This window comes from Portunus trituberculatus, chromosome 2, assembly GCF_017591435.1.
Source record: "Portunus trituberculatus isolate SZX2019 chromosome 2, ASM1759143v1, whole genome shotgun sequence".
Classification (NCBI taxonomy): domain Eukaryota; kingdom Metazoa; phylum Arthropoda; class Malacostraca; order Decapoda; family Portunidae; genus Portunus; species Portunus trituberculatus.
Genome location: NC_059256.1, coordinates 23,689 through 46,095, shown reverse-complemented (window position 1 = coordinate 46,095; position 22,407 = coordinate 23,689). Strand labels below are relative to the sequence as shown.

The 22,407-nt window shown below is 39.3% G+C and overlaps 1 protein-coding gene and 1 long non-coding RNA gene across 2 annotated transcripts; one reads left to right on the top strand and one right to left on the bottom strand.

The window, feature by feature from the left end:
- Positions 1-5,566: 5,566 nt before the first annotated feature.
- LOC123507213 lies at positions 5,567-7,299 on the top strand. Its single transcript, XR_006675623.1, has 3 exons — positions 5,567-5,676; positions 6,517-6,668; positions 6,772-7,299. It is a non-coding gene; the product is annotated as an uncharacterized LOC123507213 (long non-coding RNA).
- Positions 7,286-10,342, bottom strand: LOC123507203. Its single transcript, XM_045259902.1, has 4 exons — positions 9,796-10,342; positions 8,900-9,108; positions 8,434-8,526; positions 7,286-7,709 (listed from the first exon to the last, which is right to left on the bottom strand). The coding sequence occupies exons 1-4, from the start codon at positions 10,065-10,067 to the stop codon at positions 7,330-7,332; spliced, it is 954 nt and encodes a 317-aa protein (XP_045115837.1). The 5' UTR covers positions 10,068-10,342; the 3' UTR covers positions 7,286-7,329.
- Between the last annotated feature and the right edge of the window lie 12,065 nt (positions 10,343-22,407).

The following is a 22,407-nucleotide window of genomic DNA, read 5'->3' as shown; positions in this document are numbered from 1 at the left end:
CTGACCAGGGACCCTCAACCTTACTGTGAAGTCTGCCTGGTGCCACACACAGTACGGCACCTACTTGTGGAGTGCCCTAGTTTACTAGACCTGCGACACCGCTACCTATACCGCTGTCGCTGTAGAGATAGCGATGTCTATCACCTCTCTCAGGTCCTTGGACCAGCGTGTCTGGCCCTAAGCCATGATTTATTCGTTTTTTGGGGAGAGGCTGGCCTTCTCCCTTATTTGTGAATTTTAGAATTTTATTTATGTATTGATATTTTATTCGATTTTATTGTACTTTTAGTGTTTTAGCAACTTTTAATTGTATTGGTTTTATTGTTTTTAGTTTATAAAAATTACTTTTTTTTATTTTTTTGTTTTTAAACATTTTTTTGTATATTTTGAAATTTTGATAGCGGCGCCAAATGACCCTGGCTTTTGCGGCGCCTACATCAATATCCATCCATCCATCTCCCAAAGTTGTGAATATTATCCTATTTTATTATATGTATTTTAATGTTCTATTTAGTTTTATTGTATTTTTTGTGTTTTGAGGTATTATATTGGTTTTAACTGCATGTACTTAATATATATTTTATTGTCTAAAAATTTTTATATTGTTTTAGTGGCGCCATATGACCACAGACGTTGCGGCGCCTCAAAATAAAATCCAAATCCAATCCAATCCGCTACCTCTACCGCGGTAGGGATAGCGGTGTCTACTATCTCTCAAAGGTCCTTGGACCATGACGTTTTTAGCTTTCTGGGAGAAGCGGGCCTCCTCCCCAATTTGTAAATCTTATTTCTTATTATGTATTTTAATGTTTTATTTAATTTTATTGTAGTTTTAGTTTTTAGTTAACTTTAGTTTTATTCTTTTAACTACTTTTAGTTTGTTTGTTTTTAAAACTATAGTTGCGGCGCCATATGACCCCAGCTGTTGCGGCGCCTAAGGTAAATCCATCCATCCATCCATCGCAACCTCGAAAATGGGAGAGATCACTACTTCCACACTCTCTCTGTGGACATGACACCCATGTCCGGGATCGCCGTGCACAGACGTTATTGGCGCGAATTCGTATAGGTCACACGTACCTTACACAAAGGTATCTCCTGACCAGGGACCTTCAACCTTTCTGTGATGACTGCCTGGTGCCGTTTACGGTGCGGCACCTACTAGTGGAGTGCCCAAGTTTGACTGATTTAAGACACCGCTACCTCTACCGCTGTCGCAGTAGAGATAGGGGTGTGTATTATCTCTCAAAGCTCCTTGGACCAGAGTGCCTGGCCCAAGAACATGACGTTTTTAATATTTTGTGGGAAGAAGCTGGCCTTCTCCCAAAGTTGTGGATATTATTTTATTTCATATGTATTTTTTTTTAGTTTTATTGTATTTTTTATTTTTTAGCTATTGTATTGGTTTTGACTGCTTTTAGTTTTTATGAACAATTTTGTCTTCTTACATTATTGTAGAGGCTCCAAACGACCAGAGATGTTGCGGCGCCTTATAATAAAATCCATCCATCCATCCAGTCTACTTCTGATAGTTTAGTTGTAAATTTTGTACAGTTTTCTTGGTTCCTTAGTCTGAAGGTTATTTTGTGGTTCTCCAAAAGCTTGTTTAGGGATGGGAGGTTTAGATACACTGGAAGATGATCACTCAGAGGAAAGAGAAGAATACCTAGAGAGGAAGGAACTGTGAAATTTGTTCATATGTGATCTAAGAGGAAAGGAGATGCAGTTGAGTTATTATCAGGAAATCGTGTCGGTCGGGATATGAGGGGAAAATAATTGTATGATTGCATCATGCTCAGAAAATTATTTGTTGGTACATGGTCATCGTGTTCGAGCAAGTTAATGTTAAAATCTCCAGCAAAAATGGTTTTATTATTTGTAAAAATGTTCTGAGTAGATTATCCATAAAGACATTGAATTCATAAATTTGGTGGTGTTTACTATGTAGGCAGTACAGGGAGGAAATTATATAGTTACTGTTACCAATTGTGACTTTAACAGTACAAAGTTCAACATTGTCTGTACTCATACAGTATTCACATTGTAGGAAGCTGGGTAGAATGTCCTTGACATAAATAGCGACTCCACCATAGCCATCAGCCATCAGGTCTGTGTGTATGGTAAGATTTGTAGCCATCAATTTCATTTAGATGTGTTGTACTTGGTTTAAGCTATGTTTCACTAAAGTACAAAATGTCAGGAATCTTAGGAAGTGATTTAAGAAGAGAAATTAGATTATCATAACTTTTGCTCAGAGTGTGTTCACATGGAATATACTTGATAAGTAATCAAAATTGTTTTTAGGAAGCGTTAATTTGTAGGAGTTGATGTTATGATATTTACAAATATTATCTATATCTATTGAATCTAACATGGAATTGACAAGTTCAAGATCGATACTGTCAATATTGTTCAGTACTTAATTGTCAAAGAGAGAGTTATAAAGATTTGTTTCAGGGAGAGCCATAGCCAGATATGAAGTAAAAGAGACTCTTAGATACAAGAAGCTTACAAGAGGAAAGAAGAGAAAGTTGGAGTGACTATGTTGAGATGAGAGTGTAAGGAAAAGGTAAAATAAGAAAGAGAAATAGAAGATGGGAGGATTGGTAGATGGGAGGATTGGTAGCGTGATATGGGAGCTAACTTTTTACAGTTGAATAGTTAAGAAACATTTGAAAAAAAATTATTATCCCTTTACAATTAGTTTAACAAAAAATTTCATAATTGTAGAAGTAGGGAGCCCATATGAAGCAAAGCATATGAGTTGCAAAACTTTTACTCTTATTAAGAAAAATCAATCTCTACATAAACAACATGAGCCTCATCTGGTGCCCCTAGTATTGTTATATCAAGTAAGTATCCATAGTGGGTTCAGGGGGCCACAGCCCCCATGATAAATTTGGTTAGGTTAGGCCCAGTTAGGTTTAAGAAAAATCAAATAAATAAATAAAACACAAGAAAACTGTTGTGATTAGTTCAAAATATCTAAATGAATATAAAATTTCAATAGCAGGTGTTTGGATTTCAATAGCAGGTGTTTGGATTTTTATCTTGGTAGCAAGAAGGTTGAGAGACGTGCTGTTAGGATCACTGTCTGGTGATAAGTGGGCTATTCAACCTGCAGATATGGCTAACGATTTTGTTATTGCATTTTCAGGTGTCTTTTACAAATTCTTATTATAATTTTTCGTGCTAATAGGTTTAGCGTGTTTAAGATTCAGAATACACTTTTAAATTCCGGAATTTTAGCAATTTTGTATTTAAAGTTAAGTGTTCCATGCTCTTAGCAATCTACACTGATCACCCTTACTGGATAGATTTGCGTTTCCTGACCTTTTCCGCCCATATCGTCCACTGTTATTATGTCTAAGCACTCCACCACCCATTACTAATGTCCTGTTATTAAAAGGATAGAAGACAGTGAAATGTGTGCATCAGTTCCCAGCACCCCAAGGGGATGCTAGTACCCCTATAATGAGTCTTGTTTTCCTTATACTTCCCACCCGGACGAATTCGTCCGGTAATTTATAACAGGACTCTATGGGCAATACACTGCATATATGATCTTGTTTCCCAAGCCGACGAATTCGTCTGGTATTTGTGCATCCCGCCACACGTGACTCCGCCCACTTTCTATTGTTTACAGCTCAGTATGCGCCTGACAATTGAGGGAGGTGGACGTGCCTGATTTTGCTGCAGGCAATATATGATCTTGTTTCCCAAGCCGACGAATTCGTCTGGTATTACCACCGTTTGATCTTTCACATGATTGACATGGTGATTGTCAACAGCTGGCTTCTCTATAGAAGGGATGCTCTCCACCTCAAGCTACCAAAGTCAGAGGTAATTCCTCTGGCATTTTTCAAAATAAAAGTAGCATTTTCCCTGATAAAGGGAGGCAAAGAATTAAATCGCAAAAGAGGAAGACCATCTCTTTCAGATGCTACTGATGCAGGACCCAAAGTGAAAAAAGCTGGTAGGCCTCAAGCATTGCCTGATCATCCTATCAGATATGACAGTGTTGGCCACTGGCCTGCTGTAGAGGAACAAAGAAGGATGTGTAAGAGGAAAGGATGCAGTGGAAAAACAAATATCACATGCTCTAAATGCAAAGTAAACCTTTGCCTGAATGGAAAGCAAAACTGTTTTGTACAATTTCATACTCGTTAGATAATGCCTGTATTAGGCGATAAAGGGAAATGGAACTATTATTTTTTTTCATAATAAGAATATCCATTAATTTTTTCAGGGAATTTCTAGTTCAGTTCTAGTCAAAGAAGTGAAAATGTTATTTTTTTACAATGAATTTCTAGTTCAGTTCTAGTCAAGGAATTGAAAATGTTATTTTTTTACTATATCAGTATTTGATGCAAAATGACATCAAAACTGCTTTATATATACATTGTAACCACTATTTAACAAAAATAAACACTTAATCAAGTCAAAGACGACTTTACCTTGAATGTAGAAATACTTGTTTTCTACCCATTATTCACTGTGCCCATATGGACGAATTAGTCCTCTAATTCTGTATCATTTAATATATGTAATATGATGAAAAATTCAAAATGATTAGATATTATTGATGGAAACAAATGCAAAGAACAGCAACATTATTTTTTTCTCAAAAAAAGGAAAACTTGGGAAGTATAGTTAATTAACGAAGTTGATATAGTCTTAATGTAATAATGTATGGAAGCGGGAACATAAAATTTACTATTAAACTCTGAAAGGCAGTTCAAATATAGAAACGGTTTAATGGTAAGCGTGGGTAGAGGCAGGACATGCTGGACACCGCGTGGCACCCCTGAGCGGCGGGATAAAACTGGTAGATAAATGCTATTTATGCACTTCCAATGAAAGAAAAACAATAAAAATAAGTACTCACGACTTGAAAGCATCCATAATGGTCCTTTGGGAGAAGATGAAAGTACAGTGCAGGCTGAATATATGGGATCTGGAAATGAGATCACGAGAGGGTAGTGGTTCACTCGGTAACAAGAGAACCACTGATCAGCCCCAAGCTCCTTGCTCGTCTGCTGAAATGCGTTGTGCGTCTGGCAGGGATTCCTCTTCTGGATAGGGAGGGAGGGGGAGGGGTAGACGATTATTCAAGGGGAATAAATCTGTGTGATAAAATGCTGTTTATTCACTTTCATTGAAAGAAAAACAAGAATGAAATAAGTGCTCACGAATTGAAATCATCCGTAACAATTCTTTGGGGGAAAATAAAGTACAGTACAGTCTGCATATATACAGCCGATTTCTTAAACAGTGTAATCCTGGGATACCATGTAGAAAGTTAGGTGGACACACAGAATCCGATTTCTTAAAAGCATCTGACGCGGTTCTGTGCCTGGCTAGGATCCCACAATATTGGAACATTCGGGTGTTGACCCAGCACACAACGTCGGGCAAGGATACCCACCCGAAAGAGAAAGACGAAATGTAAGAAATGTATTCATGATGTATAAAATCGCTTCAGAATAAACAATATATATGTTATTTTTCTAATTTTGTTAGTATTTCTCTATTCTTTCAAAGCAGTAACCCTATAATCACTAGTAAAATGTTTTAAGACAACATGCATGGTCGCCCTGGGATTGCGGCGCGACACAAGCAAAACAAACTTCATCTGCTGAGCTGCACCAAGCTGGGAATTACTTCGTAATAATGGTACGTATAATATATAAATATATGTAAAATAGTCAAAATAAGGAGCATCATGCAAGGAGTGTCCGAATGTTGCAGCATGGTTAGAAGTGAAACCATCAAACCCACCTGCCACTCTCAAGAAACAAAAGTTACTACGACGCCTCATCATAGTACTACAATTAATTCCAGTTATTTATTTTGCACTTTCGGCCCTTTTACAAAAGGTTTTAAGCTCACACGTCCCTCTACTATCAGCAGTAGGTATGACAGGTTGATTGTAAACACCACAACCCCGCTGATTAGTAGGTTAGCTTGATATGCCGTGGAGGGAGGAGAGGGATTCATCCCCGGTTAAAATTAGGTTATTTTTGTTTAATATAACAGTGGAAAAGCATAACAGATAAACATATATACATGAGAGAGAGGAGCGATGTAAACGCTGTTAAAAGTGAAAGAGCTGTGAAGAAGGACCGGGAAACAAGGTGAATGGGAGGGACGTGGATAATATTAGGTGGAGTTGCGCTTTTTCTATTACCAATATAATATTCTGAAACATATTTTGTCTTGAAGTAGGCACGATTAGGTCAGGTTAGGTCAAAGCAAGGTAAGTTAGGTTAGCTTACGTCAAGATGAGGTTTATAGATTTACCATTACCACATGATAGTCTAATTTACTATTATTATAATCATTTGTTGTTAGGTTAAGGTAATTGTCATTTATTACATATTATTATTATTATTATTATTATTATTATTATTATCATCATTAGTATAATTGCCTGTACATGAAGCACATACTTAATGCATTACTTTGTTTTAAATACAGTTAAGTGTATATGTAATCATGTATTACCTATTTCAGGCCTTAGAACTTTTCTGTGGCATTGTTAATCTCCTACAAGAACTTGACTATGAGGAAATAGAAGAAATTCGGCGCTTGAGATTACCACGTACAGTACTACGGGATCGCAGTGACCCAATGGTATACCTCACGGAAGAGGAATTCATCCAAAGGTAATTATCCCATTCGTGGTAGTTATATGTTTCTATCTATTTATAATTATATATTGGCATCTTTTTTTGTGGAACATTTCTGAAAGATTAAAAATTTCAACAGGTATCGACTATCAAAGGATTAGTGATGTGACATCAAGCAGAAACTAAAACTAGTGTCTTCACAGCTACAGCAACGTGCACTGAGAAATTTCAGAAATATGATATCAGAACTGGAAAATGAAGGTAAACAATGTGATCAGTTTAACAGTGGTCGCTATACTGAACAGGTACAATACCTCGCCTCAGATTTTGACGGGTTTTCAAGATAGAGCAGCAATGGAACCTGTTGCAACATATATGTATCATACACAGTCTTACCCTTCCTACCCATATTCTTACCTAATACTTATAGGGAGAACTCTACCAGTTTGTGCTATTTCACAATAGTTTATGATCTTTTATTGATAAACTTTCCATCTCTGTTCTTTCAATGTATATTTGTGTGTATAATTTCTAAGTGGAAGATGACATATACAGAGAAATGTACACCTCAATGGGCAATGTAATGTTTTTATGTTTGGTTGTGTTGTGGAGATACAATTAAAATGTACAAGTATAAAATAAAATAACAATACTACACTTCAAGTTATTCTTTATTTTTATTTTCTTCAGTGGTACCTTATGGTAGTGGTTGGTGTATACCAGCTACCCTTTCAAGGGCTGCAGCAATTCTCTCTGCAGCAGATGCCATTCTGTCTGCCGCCGACCCAATTTTATCGGCAGCAGAAGCTACGCTGTCCAGCGTTGTCGCCACTTTTGCAGCAAGGGCCTCAAATGTTGAGGCCAGTTCATCACGAAAGTGTTTCTGCTGCTTGGCACACCTGCCATAAGCAGCAGATTTGCTTTCTGCTGCCTTCCTCTTTCGTCCTGTGAAGGACTGGTTTTGGGTGGCAGCTGTGGCACTACTGCTGCGAGCAGAGCAGGTGCCTTTTTTTAGTACAGGATGAGCGGAGGTTCTAGCACCTGGGAGGTCCACATCATCTTCCGCATCTATAAGTTCTGCAAAATAGATAAAACATATAAGTTACACATCTTGAAATATTTTCACTAATCCCCACTTCACCCCATGCTCTATTCATACATACATCTTGTGGGGTATACATACATTCATACATTCATATACATTCATACATACATCCTCTCACTCTTGCCATCTTGAACTCTCTCACATTACCTTATCTAACTGACCAGTCTCAGGCAAAATTTTAATTACTTGTATATTTTGCCTATCTCTTGTATGAAGTGTCCAGGCTTGACATTCATATAGAACAATCTTTTAAAAGCAGGACTGTATGGAATGTTGATTAGCTGTGATAATGGGCATACAGTCAGTTATTCATATTTTAAGTAATAGCAATTAACAATACTTTCTTCTCATTGGTTATTGAAAGTACAATTTATTGGTTAAGCTTTTTCAGTTATAACACCCATCGGGCTAAATAAGTGGATACTAAAATGTAGGATTTTATGGAAGAAGTGTTATGATGGCTTGAATGCCTTGAGAACATAACAAATTGATAAATTTCCTCGAAGGCAGTTAGTACTGAAGGCATTCAAGCCATCATAACACTTCTTCCATAAAATCCTACATTTTAGTATCCACTTATTTAGCCTGATGGGTGTTATAACTGAGAAAGCTTAACCAATAAATTGTACTTTCAATAACCAATGAGAAGAAAGTATTGTTAATTGCTATTACTTAAAATATGAATAACTGACATACCACAGTCCTCACTCCTGATGATAAGTGGACTGCCAGGGTTGTCCAAGACCAGATCTTGTGCTGGCTGCTGTCCTGCAGCTTCAGGTGTGTCAGCTGTAAACACAAAATTATATATTTATATTATATTATGATATATTAAGTAAAAGTTTGTTTTACATATTCCACATGCATGGGAAGCCAGTTCTGCGGCTCAATGTACCTCTGTGATGAACAATTGCACGTTCTTGCTAGCAATTATATTTACTTGAAAAACATTGAAACTACACATCTGGTTAGGTTAGGTAAGGTTAACAAAAATGTGTAATTGTTCATCGTCGTGGTATTGGGGCAGGAGTGTCGGTTGTGGGGCTGGTGTGACAAGGGTGTGGGACCATAATGACTTGAAAGCCATGCATGCACTCCTGTTTTTTTTTAGTTTTTATTTTAAACATGTTAAAAAGTTCATAAAAATAGGTTTTCAACTCACCACATTCCAGTGCTGTGGAATTGAGTCGGGCCAGTACGCATGCTTCTACAAATTCACTATCAAAGATGTCGTCAGGTACTGGCAGCCTATTATTAAGGATCAGCTGTACAATCAGCGTTACCTCATCAGCTGGTTTTGGTGGGGCTGGTGGTGGCCCACCACCAGTCTGATGGGTTTCCCGGATGTACCTGCTGTGATCCTTCTTCACTCTGTAAAAACACACCCATTAATTAATTATTTTTTACTTTATTTATTTATGTATTTATTTACTTAGTTTTGTTTTGCAGACACTACTACATTCAAAGCTACATGAATAATCTTACATTATGTTAGGTTATATCATTTAAGTTTGTGTTATGTTAAGCTAAGTTTCTTAGGGTTGAACATATTGAACAATGATGTAATGAATTAGTGAATTTAGTGATATGACACAAAGTTATCCTAACCTAACCTATTAATAGTTTGAGGAAGAAAATGCATCTGAGAAAAATGTCTAACAAAATGTGCACTTCCTAATATCTAACTAGTTTTCTTCTCACACAGTTTTCCTGTTTTGTAAAATAATACTGTTTGCTTTGGTCTGGTTTGGGTTTCTTTAGGTTAGGCCATGATTTGGTTAGATTGAGGTTAGGTAAGTTTGTTAAGTTATATTTGGTCACCTCTCAATATTTTTTCTGGTAGATTTACATGTTTTTGACTGATTTATCCTAACAGATTTCGTTGCAAATCTACCTAGTTTTCATGGGAGGAGGGGGTAATACTAGCCACCTTTACCAATAGTAGTAGAAATACAGTAGTAAACTAATTCCTAAATCATAACAATTACATCAAAGCTTCTCATGTTTTCAACCTTAATTTACCAAATGGTGCATGCTTTTCCTCATTTTTATACTTACTTATTCTTTAAGTACTCCCAAGTCTTCTTCAGCTGATGAGTATTCTTGGGCTCCGCCGTGGAGAAACATACATTGAAGTTCTTAGTTATTGTCTCCCACGCGGCTTTTCTCTCCAGTATACTAGTGTAGTTTGAAGGTTTCGTGTGTACCACAGGGTGATCTCTAATTTGTCTCACGAGATACAACTTCTGGGCGTAAGAGAGTGGTGTGCCTTTTAGGTCCCTGGTAGCCATGGTGGTGTTGAGCTGCGAGAAGCGTGTACACTCCAGCATGAACTGTTTGAAAATGGCGCTTTGTTTACATCAGCTGATACACAGGCCTGCCAATCTTCTACGAGGAGGGGTACCAACACTTGCGAATCGTCCGCATTTGTATGGGATGCTAGAGTACGAGTATCGTTGTCTACCTAACAACACACGGGTCGGTGCGCCAGCGTTTAAGAAATCAAAACTTAGGTTTCGGGTGCTACCACACCACAGTGGTGTGCTGACCTACGAAACGAATTTTTAGATGTTTAAGAAAGCGGCCGATAGTTTTAATAGCGAGCTCTCACGAGTGCAACATCCACCCTTCAACTCAGGAAAGCAACTGATCGCTGTGCAGAGTTGCCAGGTCGTGGACTGATATCCCGCGCCATTCCATCCCAAAACCCGCCCAAAACCCGCGACCTCGGTCACAAAAAACAGCCCAAAAGCAGCCCAAAATTAGAATTATCAGTAGTATGATGCTCAAGACGACTGAGACGTATAGCTATATCATAACAGGAAAAAAAATATTTGACAAATTATGTACCTTTATTAACATTAATGCCTACCTAATTATACTTTACATGCTAGAGTATATTAACATACATGCTATATGTTTATTTTCAGTACATTTATACATCAGGCACCTCAACATACTCATGCTCATCAACATTGGTATAGATGTCCTTTGTGAACATTGACAGCATTTCCTGTGTGGGTCGAACTCCTACAACACATGTTGTTTCTATTCATGAATGCACGTACATGTAATGTGTTTTCTAGACTCTTGTGTTGCATCCTGTTCCTAAGTTTATTCTTTATCAAGTTCATTTTGGAAAAAACCCGTTCAACAGAGGCATTGCTAATGGGCAGCGAAAGCATGGACAGAGCAAACTGCCCTACCTCCTTAAAATCCCGCTCCCCTGAGGCGTCCTGGTGGCTGTGAACAGTTAACCAAAACTTTTCGGAGTCGTTTATCACATCTTTTGGCCAGCTGACAGTTGCAAGTCTTTGCCACTGCTCGTCGAGCTTACCAATATCCCCCGAATATTTTGGTAAGAAAGACAGCTCCTGCAGTCTTGGTTTCCTCACTCCGAGAACGGTTTCTGGGGTCAGGGCATCCAAGCTCTGGAGATGGTTAATATTTGATGGAAGCCTTTGCTGCAGCTCCTGAAGAAGCTTCATCAGGAAGTCACGCATACTTTTGTTGACGAAGCGTGCTGTGTGAAAAATATCTATATGTCTGTGACACCATGAATTCAAGGTGAGAGGGCAACTTTCGCATTGCATATGACGTACATAAATGCAATGAATGACATATGCATTTGATGTGTGTCACGTGTGGGTTTAATGCACGAAATCTTGACATAACAGAGTTGTGTGTCCCGCACATAGTGTTGCATCCATCAGTTGCCAAACCATTGCATTTTTTGACGTTCAGTTTGGCATGATTTTCTATGAAGTCAAGTAAAGATGTTGTGACCACCTCAGCTGTGCCCTTTCCAATTCCACCAAACCCAAGAACGAAGTGATAATTCTCTTCTTTGAGTAGCTGGGATAGCGAACAACAACACACAGTTTCTTTTTTGTGGTGATGTCTGTGCTTTCATCAATTATCAATGAGTAATCATTATCACCGATATCACTGCATAGTTCCTTCAGCATAGAGGGTCCCAGTACTTTGTTTATAAGTGCTGTGCACTTCGTTCTATGTAGTGAGATTTCCTTATTTGAAATTTTTCCCACAACTTCAGCCAGGTGATCAATAGTGTTAATGTTTGAATGGCAAGCAATGTGAGCTGCTAATATCAGTTCACAAATTTTCATGCTGTTATTGGCATTTGTTTTCTAATGCCGGATTGAAATAATGTTCTCATGTTTGAAAATGGGGCTGCATTTTTTCTGTGCTTTTCAGTTGAGCTATGACTGACAAGGTCACTGTGATGGGCTCTAACTGTTGTTTTGCAGAACTTGCACGCTGCAACAGAGTCATCACCAGGCACACCAGAAATCCATTCTCTGAGACCATCTTCTTTTTCCCATTCTTTCTTGTATTTCTTGCTGTACTTAGCCCACTTGCCCATTTTCACTGCACGACAGAGAGTAAACTGTTTCTGATAGCCAAGGTGCTGGTTGTGACTGTGTGGTGGTTGAAGAGAGACTGCTGGCTTCATCAGTGTCCAGGTCACGGGGATAGGTCATGCGACGGTGTTAACGAGGTCGTGCCCTCATGATAAATACTGATAATCCCCCTGGGGAGAGGGGAAAGAGGTCACACCCAGGCAGATGGCCAGGCGCGTCAGGTATCGTCACCTGACAACACACCTGGCGTGGCGCTGTGCCTGAGCTTGTGAAAAAACGATATAAAATAATTTTTCCAATATAAAAAGCCCAAAATACCGCGTACTACAATAAAAACAGCCCAAGAAACCGCCAACCCGCGAATACCATTTTCTTCCCGCCAATTCCAATGAAAAATAGCCCAATTGGGCGGGAAAACCGCGGGCGGACCTGGCAACCCTGTCGCTGTGTATTCACTGAGCGAGGCTGTAAATGGGTCGTGCGTCTGGCACCGATTTCTCCTGCGCATGCGCAGAAGGGGGTGACACGATCTTGCAGGGGACCACAATCTGCGTCCTACACCGGTGTGGCAGTAAAAAATGTCCCGGAAGTGTCTTGCTCATCTGCGTATGCGTGGGTGGCCTTTACACTGCCAGACGCACGAGGAGTCAGGACAAGATTTACTAAGCATACTGCGCATGCGTGAGCAACATGTCATACTGCACCATCATGTATAGGGATAAAAACATGTATTTTCCAAATTCTTTCGTCGCATATACAGTCAAATATTATGTTTAAAAATGCAAAGTTGATACGATTTACAAATGATTACCATATAAACAAGTTATGAAATGTCCCAAATACGGTAAAAGATCATAAATAAGAATACACTCGACCAGCAGGATGTCGTCCCCTCGCTCATTCTCTTCTCTCTCTCTCTCTCCGCTGAGCGACGGGAGTGTACTGAATAGCCTTTATACCAAGGGTGCCACAGAAGTAGCTGTGGTGGTTGTACATGATGCAAAAGTGCCCCGTGTTCAAGGGTGGGGATGGTGAATGATGCGAGCCTTGTCAGGTGATGGTGTAAGCCCATGGAATATTTTCAACTCGCCCCTTCTCTTCCTTTTTCAGTGCGTCCGCCTTGGGGTGCACCTGGCATAATCCACCTTGTCCTTCATTTCGATTAGGCTATTAGGATATACATAAATATTCTCTATGCACCGTGTATACATATACATACAGATACGCGCATATACGAGTACACCTTTACGTTGGAGATGTGACGAAATCAAGATCCAGCGGAGCCACCCGCTGGAGGGATCGCCCAATAGGGATCGTGCTGTGCTGGATGGTTGGGTGTCCAGGCTGGGATGCTTTGGGATGGGGGTCTCAGCTCTGTCGTGGACAAACATTCGTATCATGTGGGGCCTTTTTTTTAAAACGACTGGTCCGCATGGGGACGAGGTACCCCGTCCACGGCAGCAAGCGCTCGCTCCCATTGTAGTCCCAATAGGTGGTTTCCCTTGCCCCTGGAGCTATTTTTTTTGTGTAACTTATGTTTTACATATGGTAAAACAAAAAAAAAATTCAGGTTCTCGTGAGGTGGCTGACCTGGCCCACGAGACGTCATCTTCAGGTCTGAAAAGGAATGAGGATTCCCCTCCACAACGGCCTCCCATAGCAGTCTTCTGTTCTGGAATTTTCTTCTGAGGGACGCATTTCTGCTGCATATGACTCCCTTTTGATGGTAAATGTTAATCCATCATTTTCCTATCTTGCCTTGCTCTCACTTCTCAAGGCGTATGGTACGGTTGTTCGCATTCAACTGGTTTATGATAAGGACCTTCCTTCTAACCGCAGCTGTGTGACGTTTATGTGATGTCATGAAGCCTGCTTGGCTTATGAACATGTAGCATATCTGCCCCTTCCCGGCTCTGGCTTTAAAACTGAATTTCTCCAGTCACGTAATATTTCAGACAGTGACATGGATTACATCCCAAATGTTTTTGAAAACTATTTAGAGAATTCAGTTCCAGAAGTCCGCCAGATCCCGCCTCCACGTTGGTTTGTGGCGTACTACAAAAATGGGTGCGGGAATTTCAAACATGCCTCCCGGTACCTGTCGAAAGAGATTAGCACGATTCCTGAGGGAAACCTCAAGAAATATGGTAAAGGGGAGCTAGTGCGAACTAAAGATATTACGCAAGCGAGGATGTTGCAACATCTCCCATGCCCTTTTGACAACATGTTTGAGACTGTTAAGGCTCATCCCACCTTTAATTATAACAAATGTTGTGTTTATATTATAGTCAAGATCTTTATGAATTTCCAGAAGAGGAAATACTACCAATGTGTCCCATAGTTTGACCAGCATTAATTTACGGCCGTGAGGGGGCGAGCGTCTATGTACAGTATTGACACGTTTTCACTACTGTTGTTCTGTTAATCTCTCTCTCTCTCTCTCTCTCTCTCTCTCTCTCTCTCTCTCTCTCTCTCTCTGCTTACCATTGATTCTTTAGTATACAAGTCATATATAATTATATATATATATATATATATATATATATATATATATATATATATATATATATATATATATATAATGAGTGGCACGAGGTCAGATCAACTGGCAGCCGCAGCGACAACACCTCCTCTCTTCGCTCTCTACTACGGACCACAACCACGCGCTCCCAAACCCAAGCGCTCTTCCCAGCCCGCTCTCTGACTGGCTGAGGGTTGTAGCTCGCTTACACACACTCTAACCGGCCGAGTCTGGAAACTGGTACCTTAGCGACCAAGTTGACAGATAAGGCTACGGTACAAGTAATAGAGCACTGGTCAGCTGCCTGGCATTTCTGCTAAAGTCCTGCATCAGGGGGACTCCCACTTGGGGGTTCTGCCCAGGCAATAAGCCCTGTGTTCCGGGGACTCCCTCAGGGTTGAGTCCCGCCCAGGCACCTTTCTCCTCCTACTAATTCCTTCTCTTTTCGCCTTTAGTGTCCTCCAGGTGGTGAAGGTGAACCCTGCGGCTTGCACAAGGGGGGCACCTAGTGTGCTGCCTTAAGCCACCTGGATCAAGGTCAGGCAAAAGCTTGGTTAGGAACAGGCGCAGTTCAGGCCGGTTACGACAGCTGTTAGCAGCTGGGCTGGTAAACTGAACTGCTTAGGCAGGCTTCTCTTTACCATCTTTCCCTAGCTGTGTCGTCTGTTGGGCCCAGGCCCCCTTTTAGGATTATTTATTTTTGTGTACATGTACTTTCTACCTTGCATTTATTCTTGCTGTTGAAACATGAGACACAATGGCTAGAATAAAGGTTAAATGTAAAAGTCCTAATGAGAAAGGTAAAAAACTCAAGCTCATAGAGATTCTATGTAAAAAGGATATTGAAATCAGTAGGATTTTCAACACCCACGATGGATTTGTGGTACTGACCCTCAACGAACATCATGCTGATAGTATATTTACCACTGAAACCAAACACGAACTATCTGACAATGATTTCACACCTATCCTGCCTCCAGATCTAAAAGCCAAAAAAAGCGTGATCATTCCCAGAGTGGATGATCTCGTTTACGAGAAAACAGCGATTGAAATTGGCGAAGAACTCATCAGGAAAAACGACTGGATAAAGAGGAGGAAATTGAACACATATACAAATTTCCCAACTCACCAACAATAAAGATCACATTTACCTTAACCTCACTCGCAAAACTATGCACTGAAAAAGGTCTAAAAGCCTTTCAAATTAGCATCCCCGCACACGAAATAAAACTTGAAACATATATTCATATCCAATGCTGTATGCGATGCTACGCTATGGAAGACCACCACATTAACGAATGCCCCATGAATAGAGAATATAAGGTGTGCTCAGAGTGTAGCAAAGAAGGACACGTGTGGCACCAATGTCAGGAGCCAAATAAGAAATGCTTAAACTGTGGGGAAAACCACAGTACCCTGGCAATGAAATGCCCAAAAAGGAAAGAAATAATAAAAAACAAAAGAACACAACAAAACACCCAACAAAACACAACATACGCTGACATAACAAGGACTAAAGCTCCAAGCAATTTACAAAACTACACCATCCCCAAAATTAGCAAAGAAGAAATACTTAAAATTCACATTTGCGTAGCACACGCTCAAAATAAAAACCAAGAAAAGCCAGGGTCATATGCAGCCGAACTTAATAAAATTTTAACTGCAAACAGCTTACCTAACATCATTATACCTGAAGACTCTTCGGAAACACCTATGAATACCACCATGAATCATGACACCACTCAACAAGACACACCTACAACACCTAAGGTCTTGAGTAGACAAAAGAGTTCAAGCAACACTAGTTTAAACTATGAAACCACCCCTAAAAAGAAGCTAGATGCTAAAGATCTGGGCTTGAACTTTTTTACTACCAAGGAAAACGGATGGCCACAAAACTTTTCAACTGTGGAACTCATCAAAGAAGTCAGAAATAAAAAATCAAATGGACGTATACAAATAATAAATATGAAGAAGAATCCATCCTGCGAAAAGCTGAAAAAGGCGAAATAAACATGACAAAATGTTTCTTCATAATAGAAAAAGATGAATTTAGGAAAATCAGGCCGGGACTTATTCAGGAACGCTCACCTTTAGAATATCGCGACCCACGCACAAAAAAGACTCTTCACCACTAAACACAACATCAAAATAATCCAGCACAATATCCTGAATTGGAAAACTAACAAAGTATCACTACTACCCTACTTTCTTGAAAATGACCCGGATATTCTTTTATTAAATAGTCATGGTTTGAAAAATAACGAAGAGTTAAAGATCCCAGGATACCGAGTTTACAAAATAAATTTTACTGAAGACATATACGATGGTTCTGCAATAGGTATAAAACATAACATAAAACATAAATTATTTGATAACTTTGACACTGATTTTTTAGCTATAGAAATTAACACAAGTTTAGGACCCATACAAGTTGCCACAACATACCTACCTCCCAGACGCCCTTTCTTACCTTACACAGACATGCACAGACTTTTAAGTAATAATATTCCAACATACATTCTGGGAGACTTTAATGGCAGGCACTCAGTTTTCGGCAATAGAGACAACAATACTGTGGGCAAAAGTTTATCAAACCTTATAAATCAAGGCAAATTAATACACCTTGGACCTCACTTTCCTACATTCTACAGACATAACTCATCCACAAATCCTGATAAAATATTTTCCAATAAACACCACTACTTAAACAGCATCATCGAGCAAGGTGACATAACAACTTCCGATCATCTACCTGTAATATTTAAGCTCTCCACAAGTCCGTTTATTATGGAAAAACCAAAAACATATAATATTAATAAGGCTGACTGGGATCTATTCCAGCACAAATTAGATGCACAAATAAATGTTACCAACTTTGAGGGAAATAATATCGATCAACTAGAGGAAGCAACAACAAAATGGATTACAACAGTAAAAAGTGCTATGGAAATAGCCATTCCAAAATCAACACATCAATATATATATCAGTTAAAAATTACCCAAGAGATAAAAAACCTAGAAACCCAATTTAAAAACCTACAACAATATGCTACATTACATGGCTGGACTTTGCAAAGCTACAGGGATTATATAAGAATAAGAAACGAATTAAAGGAAAGATGCAAAGAAGCATATAATAAGAATTGGGAGGACCAAATAAAACTTGTATCAGAGAACAGTAAAAATAGCAAACAATTCTGGAATAAAATCAAATTACTTAAGGGGAAGAAGACTAATCACACTAACTACATGAAAGATACAGAGGGGAAAAAATATTATTCGGATAAGGAAAAATGTCAAATAATGGAGGAAACATGGAAACATGTATTCAGAATTACTGAGGAGGAAGAACACAACTTTGATAGACAACATTCTGAACATATTGATAGATATATTAACGTAAACAATATTAGAGTTAAGCCTTACATCACAGTCAACTTAAACAGACTAAACAATGAAAACTATAGCACCAGAGAAATTACAATAGAAGAAATTAAAACCTATATTAGACGATCAAAAAATAAAGCACCAGGCTCCTCTAACATAAATAAAACAATTTTAGAAAATGTACATCTAAAACATTTGAGCAACTAAGAAATATTTTCAACGCCTGTTTATCTATTGGATACTTTCCATGTGCTCTTAAAGAAGCAATAATAAAATTTATCCCCAAAAAAGAAAAAAGTCTAATAAACCCTATTAACTATCGACCTATATCATTACTTGAAGTACCTGGAAAAATTTTTGAAAAGCTTATTCAATCAAGACTAAATAACTTCCTGTCAGAAAATAACATAATCAAAGAAAGACAACATGGATTCAGGACATACAAGGGCACACATACTGCAATAACAACAACACTTGAATTTATTGCCAACGCATTAGCAGAGAAAAAGCAAGTATATATGGTATTAAGAGACGTAGCAAAAGCTTTTGATAAGGTCTGGCATAATGGTTTAAAATATAAAATATTGAGATTAGGCCTTCCTGATATATTAGAAAAATTTTATGTAACTTTTTAAATAATAGAAAAGCCAGGATAAAATTTGGTAAGGAATTAAGTAAAAGTATGGAATTATTAAGTGGTGTACCACAGGGATGCGTTTTATCACCAACCTTATACACACTATACACTAATGACCTTCCCCCACCAGAACATGGATGCCTAACCACAATGTATGCAGATGACATCACCCAGATAATAACAACACCAAGCAAATCGAAACTAATGATGAGAGCTAAAGTTGAAAGAGAAGTTGAAAGAATAAATAAATTCGAAAAGAAATGGAAAATTAGAACAAGTGAAGAAAAATTCAAAATCATACCTTTGGCGCAGCTTAAAACAAAGAACATAACTGTTAATGGAAAGGTCATTGAAACCAGCAAGGGTGGAAAACTACTAGGTCTCAACATAACAAATACCGGCTTTGTAGGACATATAACGAAAACAATAAACAAAGGAAATGGTATATTATCACAACTAAGAAGATTTAGCAATTTAACACCTAAAATTAAAACTACACTAGTCAAAACACTTTTAATTCCAGTCATGGAGTACCCTTCCATCCCTATTTGTATAGCCTCAAAGACACAAAAAAGAAAAATGCAAACAGTTTTAAACAAAGCGTTACGATTTATCAACTGTAATGAACCAGACCAATTGAACTCTTATAATCTACACAAAAATATAACATCACCCCTTTAAACATATCTAACCATCATAAAGCGCAAAAAACATGGGAAATAATAAGATTAAGCGAACCCGAACAGTATGAAATGCTAGTAACACCCTATGACAACACACATACATGGTTCCCTAAATCAAGCAATATAACTGAAATGGATGAACCACAACCAATAGTCACATGAATAATCTTACACTTAAAAAAAAAAAAAAAAAAAAAAAAAGTGTTAATACTAACAATAATATTAGAAATTAATATAATTGTAATACTAACTTTATTTGATTGATAATGGTTACTTAAATTAGTTAATAAGTAAACAAATATTATATAACAATAGCGGTATTTTAATATATAACTAATTATATAAGCAAACAAATATATAAACAAATCACTAGCAAAGTGGTCAAGCCCACTATCTATTATTCTCTTACTTTCTTTCACCCATTCTCTTAACCACACTTTCTCTTTAGCTAGCTCTCTCTTTCTTCACCCCCCTTTATTCTAAAAAAAAAAAAAAAAAAAAAAAAAAATCAGTCACGTCGCCACCAGCAATGTGTCAAGGCCACCAGCTGGGTGTGGAAGAGTTACCGCTCGCAAGTGAGTAATGGTTTTTGTTTGTTTTTTCACTTAGGTATTGGCATATACCTACTATTTTGTAAAAGTAGAAACTACACATTAGCTTGGCTTACGAATTATGAATGCGATTATGCCTCACCCTTGAAATTACTGTATTTTACCGATTTTTTACAGTCAGTAGCGCTTCAGGCAATCCCTAGGACATCCGCTCCGGCACTAACGCTGTGAAAGAGAAACGGGCAGCTGTCTCTCGTCTCCGGCGATATCGTGGGGACCCGCATTGTCTGGAAGCTTTTAGGCGCTGCCGAGCTCGGTCCCGCCGCATTTTGAAAGAGGCACAAAGAGCCTCTTGGAAAGCTTATGTCTCTTCCATTAACGCCCGCACCCCTCTTACGGATGTCTTTAACAAAGTCCGTCGAATTGCTGGGAAGTATTCTGCTCCTACCCCACCAGTTTTGTTGTCTGCTGGGCGAACGGTGGCAGATCCTAAGACTGTCGCCGACCTCTTATCGGAGAACTTTGCCAGTGTTTCCCGGAAGGATCCTGCAGCCCCGGGCGCACGTTACCGCCAGAGAATGGAATCTCTCGGCATAAATTTTTCTTCCACTGGAGGGGAGTCCTATAATGTCCCCTTCTCTGCCTCCGAGTTGCGGACTGCATAGTCCCAGTGTCATGGCTTTTTGCGTCACATGTCTGACCGTGCTTTTAACTTTTTCTAAATCTTTATAACATGATTTGGCATACCGGTGACTTTCTATCTTCTTGGGCTGTGGCAGTGGTTCTCCCATTTCCGAAGCCTGGGAAGATAATCTTCACGCTACGAACTACCGTCCTATATCTTTGACATCCTGCATTTGTAAAGTGTTAGAAAAGATAGTAAATGTAAAACTCATGTGGTACTTGGAGAGGGGAAAGTACATGTAAAACTCATGTGGTACTTGGAGAAGGGAAAGTACCTGTCATCGGTACAGTACCTTCGCTAATCACCACCATCAAATAACAGTCTTTTTTGACCTGGAGAAGGCCTACGATACGGCTTGGTGTCATGGCATTTTACAGTCCTTGTTTAATTTTGGTCTTCGTGGTCACCTTCCTATTTTTATTCAGCAGTTTTTATCCAGACGTCATTTACGGGTTCGAGTGGGGAGTGTCCTCTCCGAGGCTACTGCTCTAAGTGATGGCGTCCCACAGGGAAGTATTCTTAGTGTTACTTTATTTGCAGTCGCCATAAATGGTGTTATAGACACTCTACCAGATGGCGTTCACAACTCCTTATATATTGATGATTTATGTATTTCTTTTAGTGCTGCTAGGATGTCACTGATTGAGCGAAAGCTCCAACTGGCAATCAATCGGGTGTCCAGTTGGGCCAACATAAATGGTTTTCGATTCTCCACCTCAAAGACCGTGACTATGCAATTTTGTCGTAATCGTGGCGTCCATCCAGATTCCGATTTATATTTAGCCAATAGACGCCTCTCATGTGTGGAGGCGACTCGATATCTAGGCCTATTGTTTGACAACCGTCTTACTTGGGTTCCCCATTTCCGTTCCCTTAAAGCGTCTTGCAGGACGGCACTATCCCTTCTTTGGGTTTTAAGTCAGGACAGGGACACTTTGCTGCTTCTGCACCGTATACTTATACTTCCAAAGCTGGAATACGGCTGTGAGATCTACTCATCCGCAACGAATGCACGGCTACGCGTGCTTGACTCCGTGCATCATGCTGGGGTCCGCTTGGCTACGGGTGCATTTCGGACATCTCCAGTACCTAGCCTTCTAGTTGATGCTGGTTTCTGGCCGCTCGACCTCCGGCGCCATTCTTCGATTCTCCGGTGTTGGTTTCGCACCCACCGTCTTCCTGATTCTGTCCCTTGTCTGTCAATATTGCGGGACTCTTTCGCAGGTGTATATCACTTGACCTGGTCTCCCTAAACCTTTTGGCCATCGAGTTGCAAATTTCATGGCGGATTTATCTATCGACCCCACTCATGTGTACTCTTTCCGTCTCCCACGAGTTGGTTATTGGCAGCTTCCTGTTATTTCATTATGCCCTCCTGCCATGGATGGCAAGAAGGATTTTCTGCAAGCTCTGTCCCAGTTTTTATAACATTTTTTTTTTATCCATTCTAATGATACTCCTTTTTTTTACAGATGGTTCCAAATCCGACGCAGACGATGGGTTTAGTGTGGTTTTCCCCTCTTTTTATCGGTGTGGCAGCCTTCCTTCAGTGGCATCCGACTTTACTGTTGAGCTGTCTGCCATAGTCCTAGCTTTACAAATAATTTTTACTCTCCTGGTTTTGTCTTTTACTATTTTTAGTGACTGTCGCCGTGCTCTTACTTCTCTCTTTTGCGCTATATCCTTTAACTCTTTGGTTTTATCAGCCCTGGAGTGGCTATATCTTCTTACCCAACGAGGATATCGTGTTGGGTTCTGTTGCGTCCCTGGTCACGTTAGTATTCCTGGGAATGAACATGCAGACCACCTTGTTAAAGA

Excerpts from the sequence above, each read along its gene's own strand:
- LOC123507203 (XM_045259902.1), bottom strand. The coding sequence starts at position 10,067 with ATGCTGGAGTGTACACGCTTCTCGCAGCTCAACACCACCATGGCTACC. Across the intron at positions 9,109-9,795 it reads TGGGAGTACTTAAAGAATAA|AGTGAAGAAGGATCACAGCA; the intron begins GTAAGTATAAAA and ends GTGTTTTTACAG. Across the intron at positions 7,710-8,433 it reads CATCAGGAGTGAGGACTGTG|AACTTATAGATGCGGAAGAT; the intron begins GTATGTCAGTTA and ends TCTATTTTGCAG.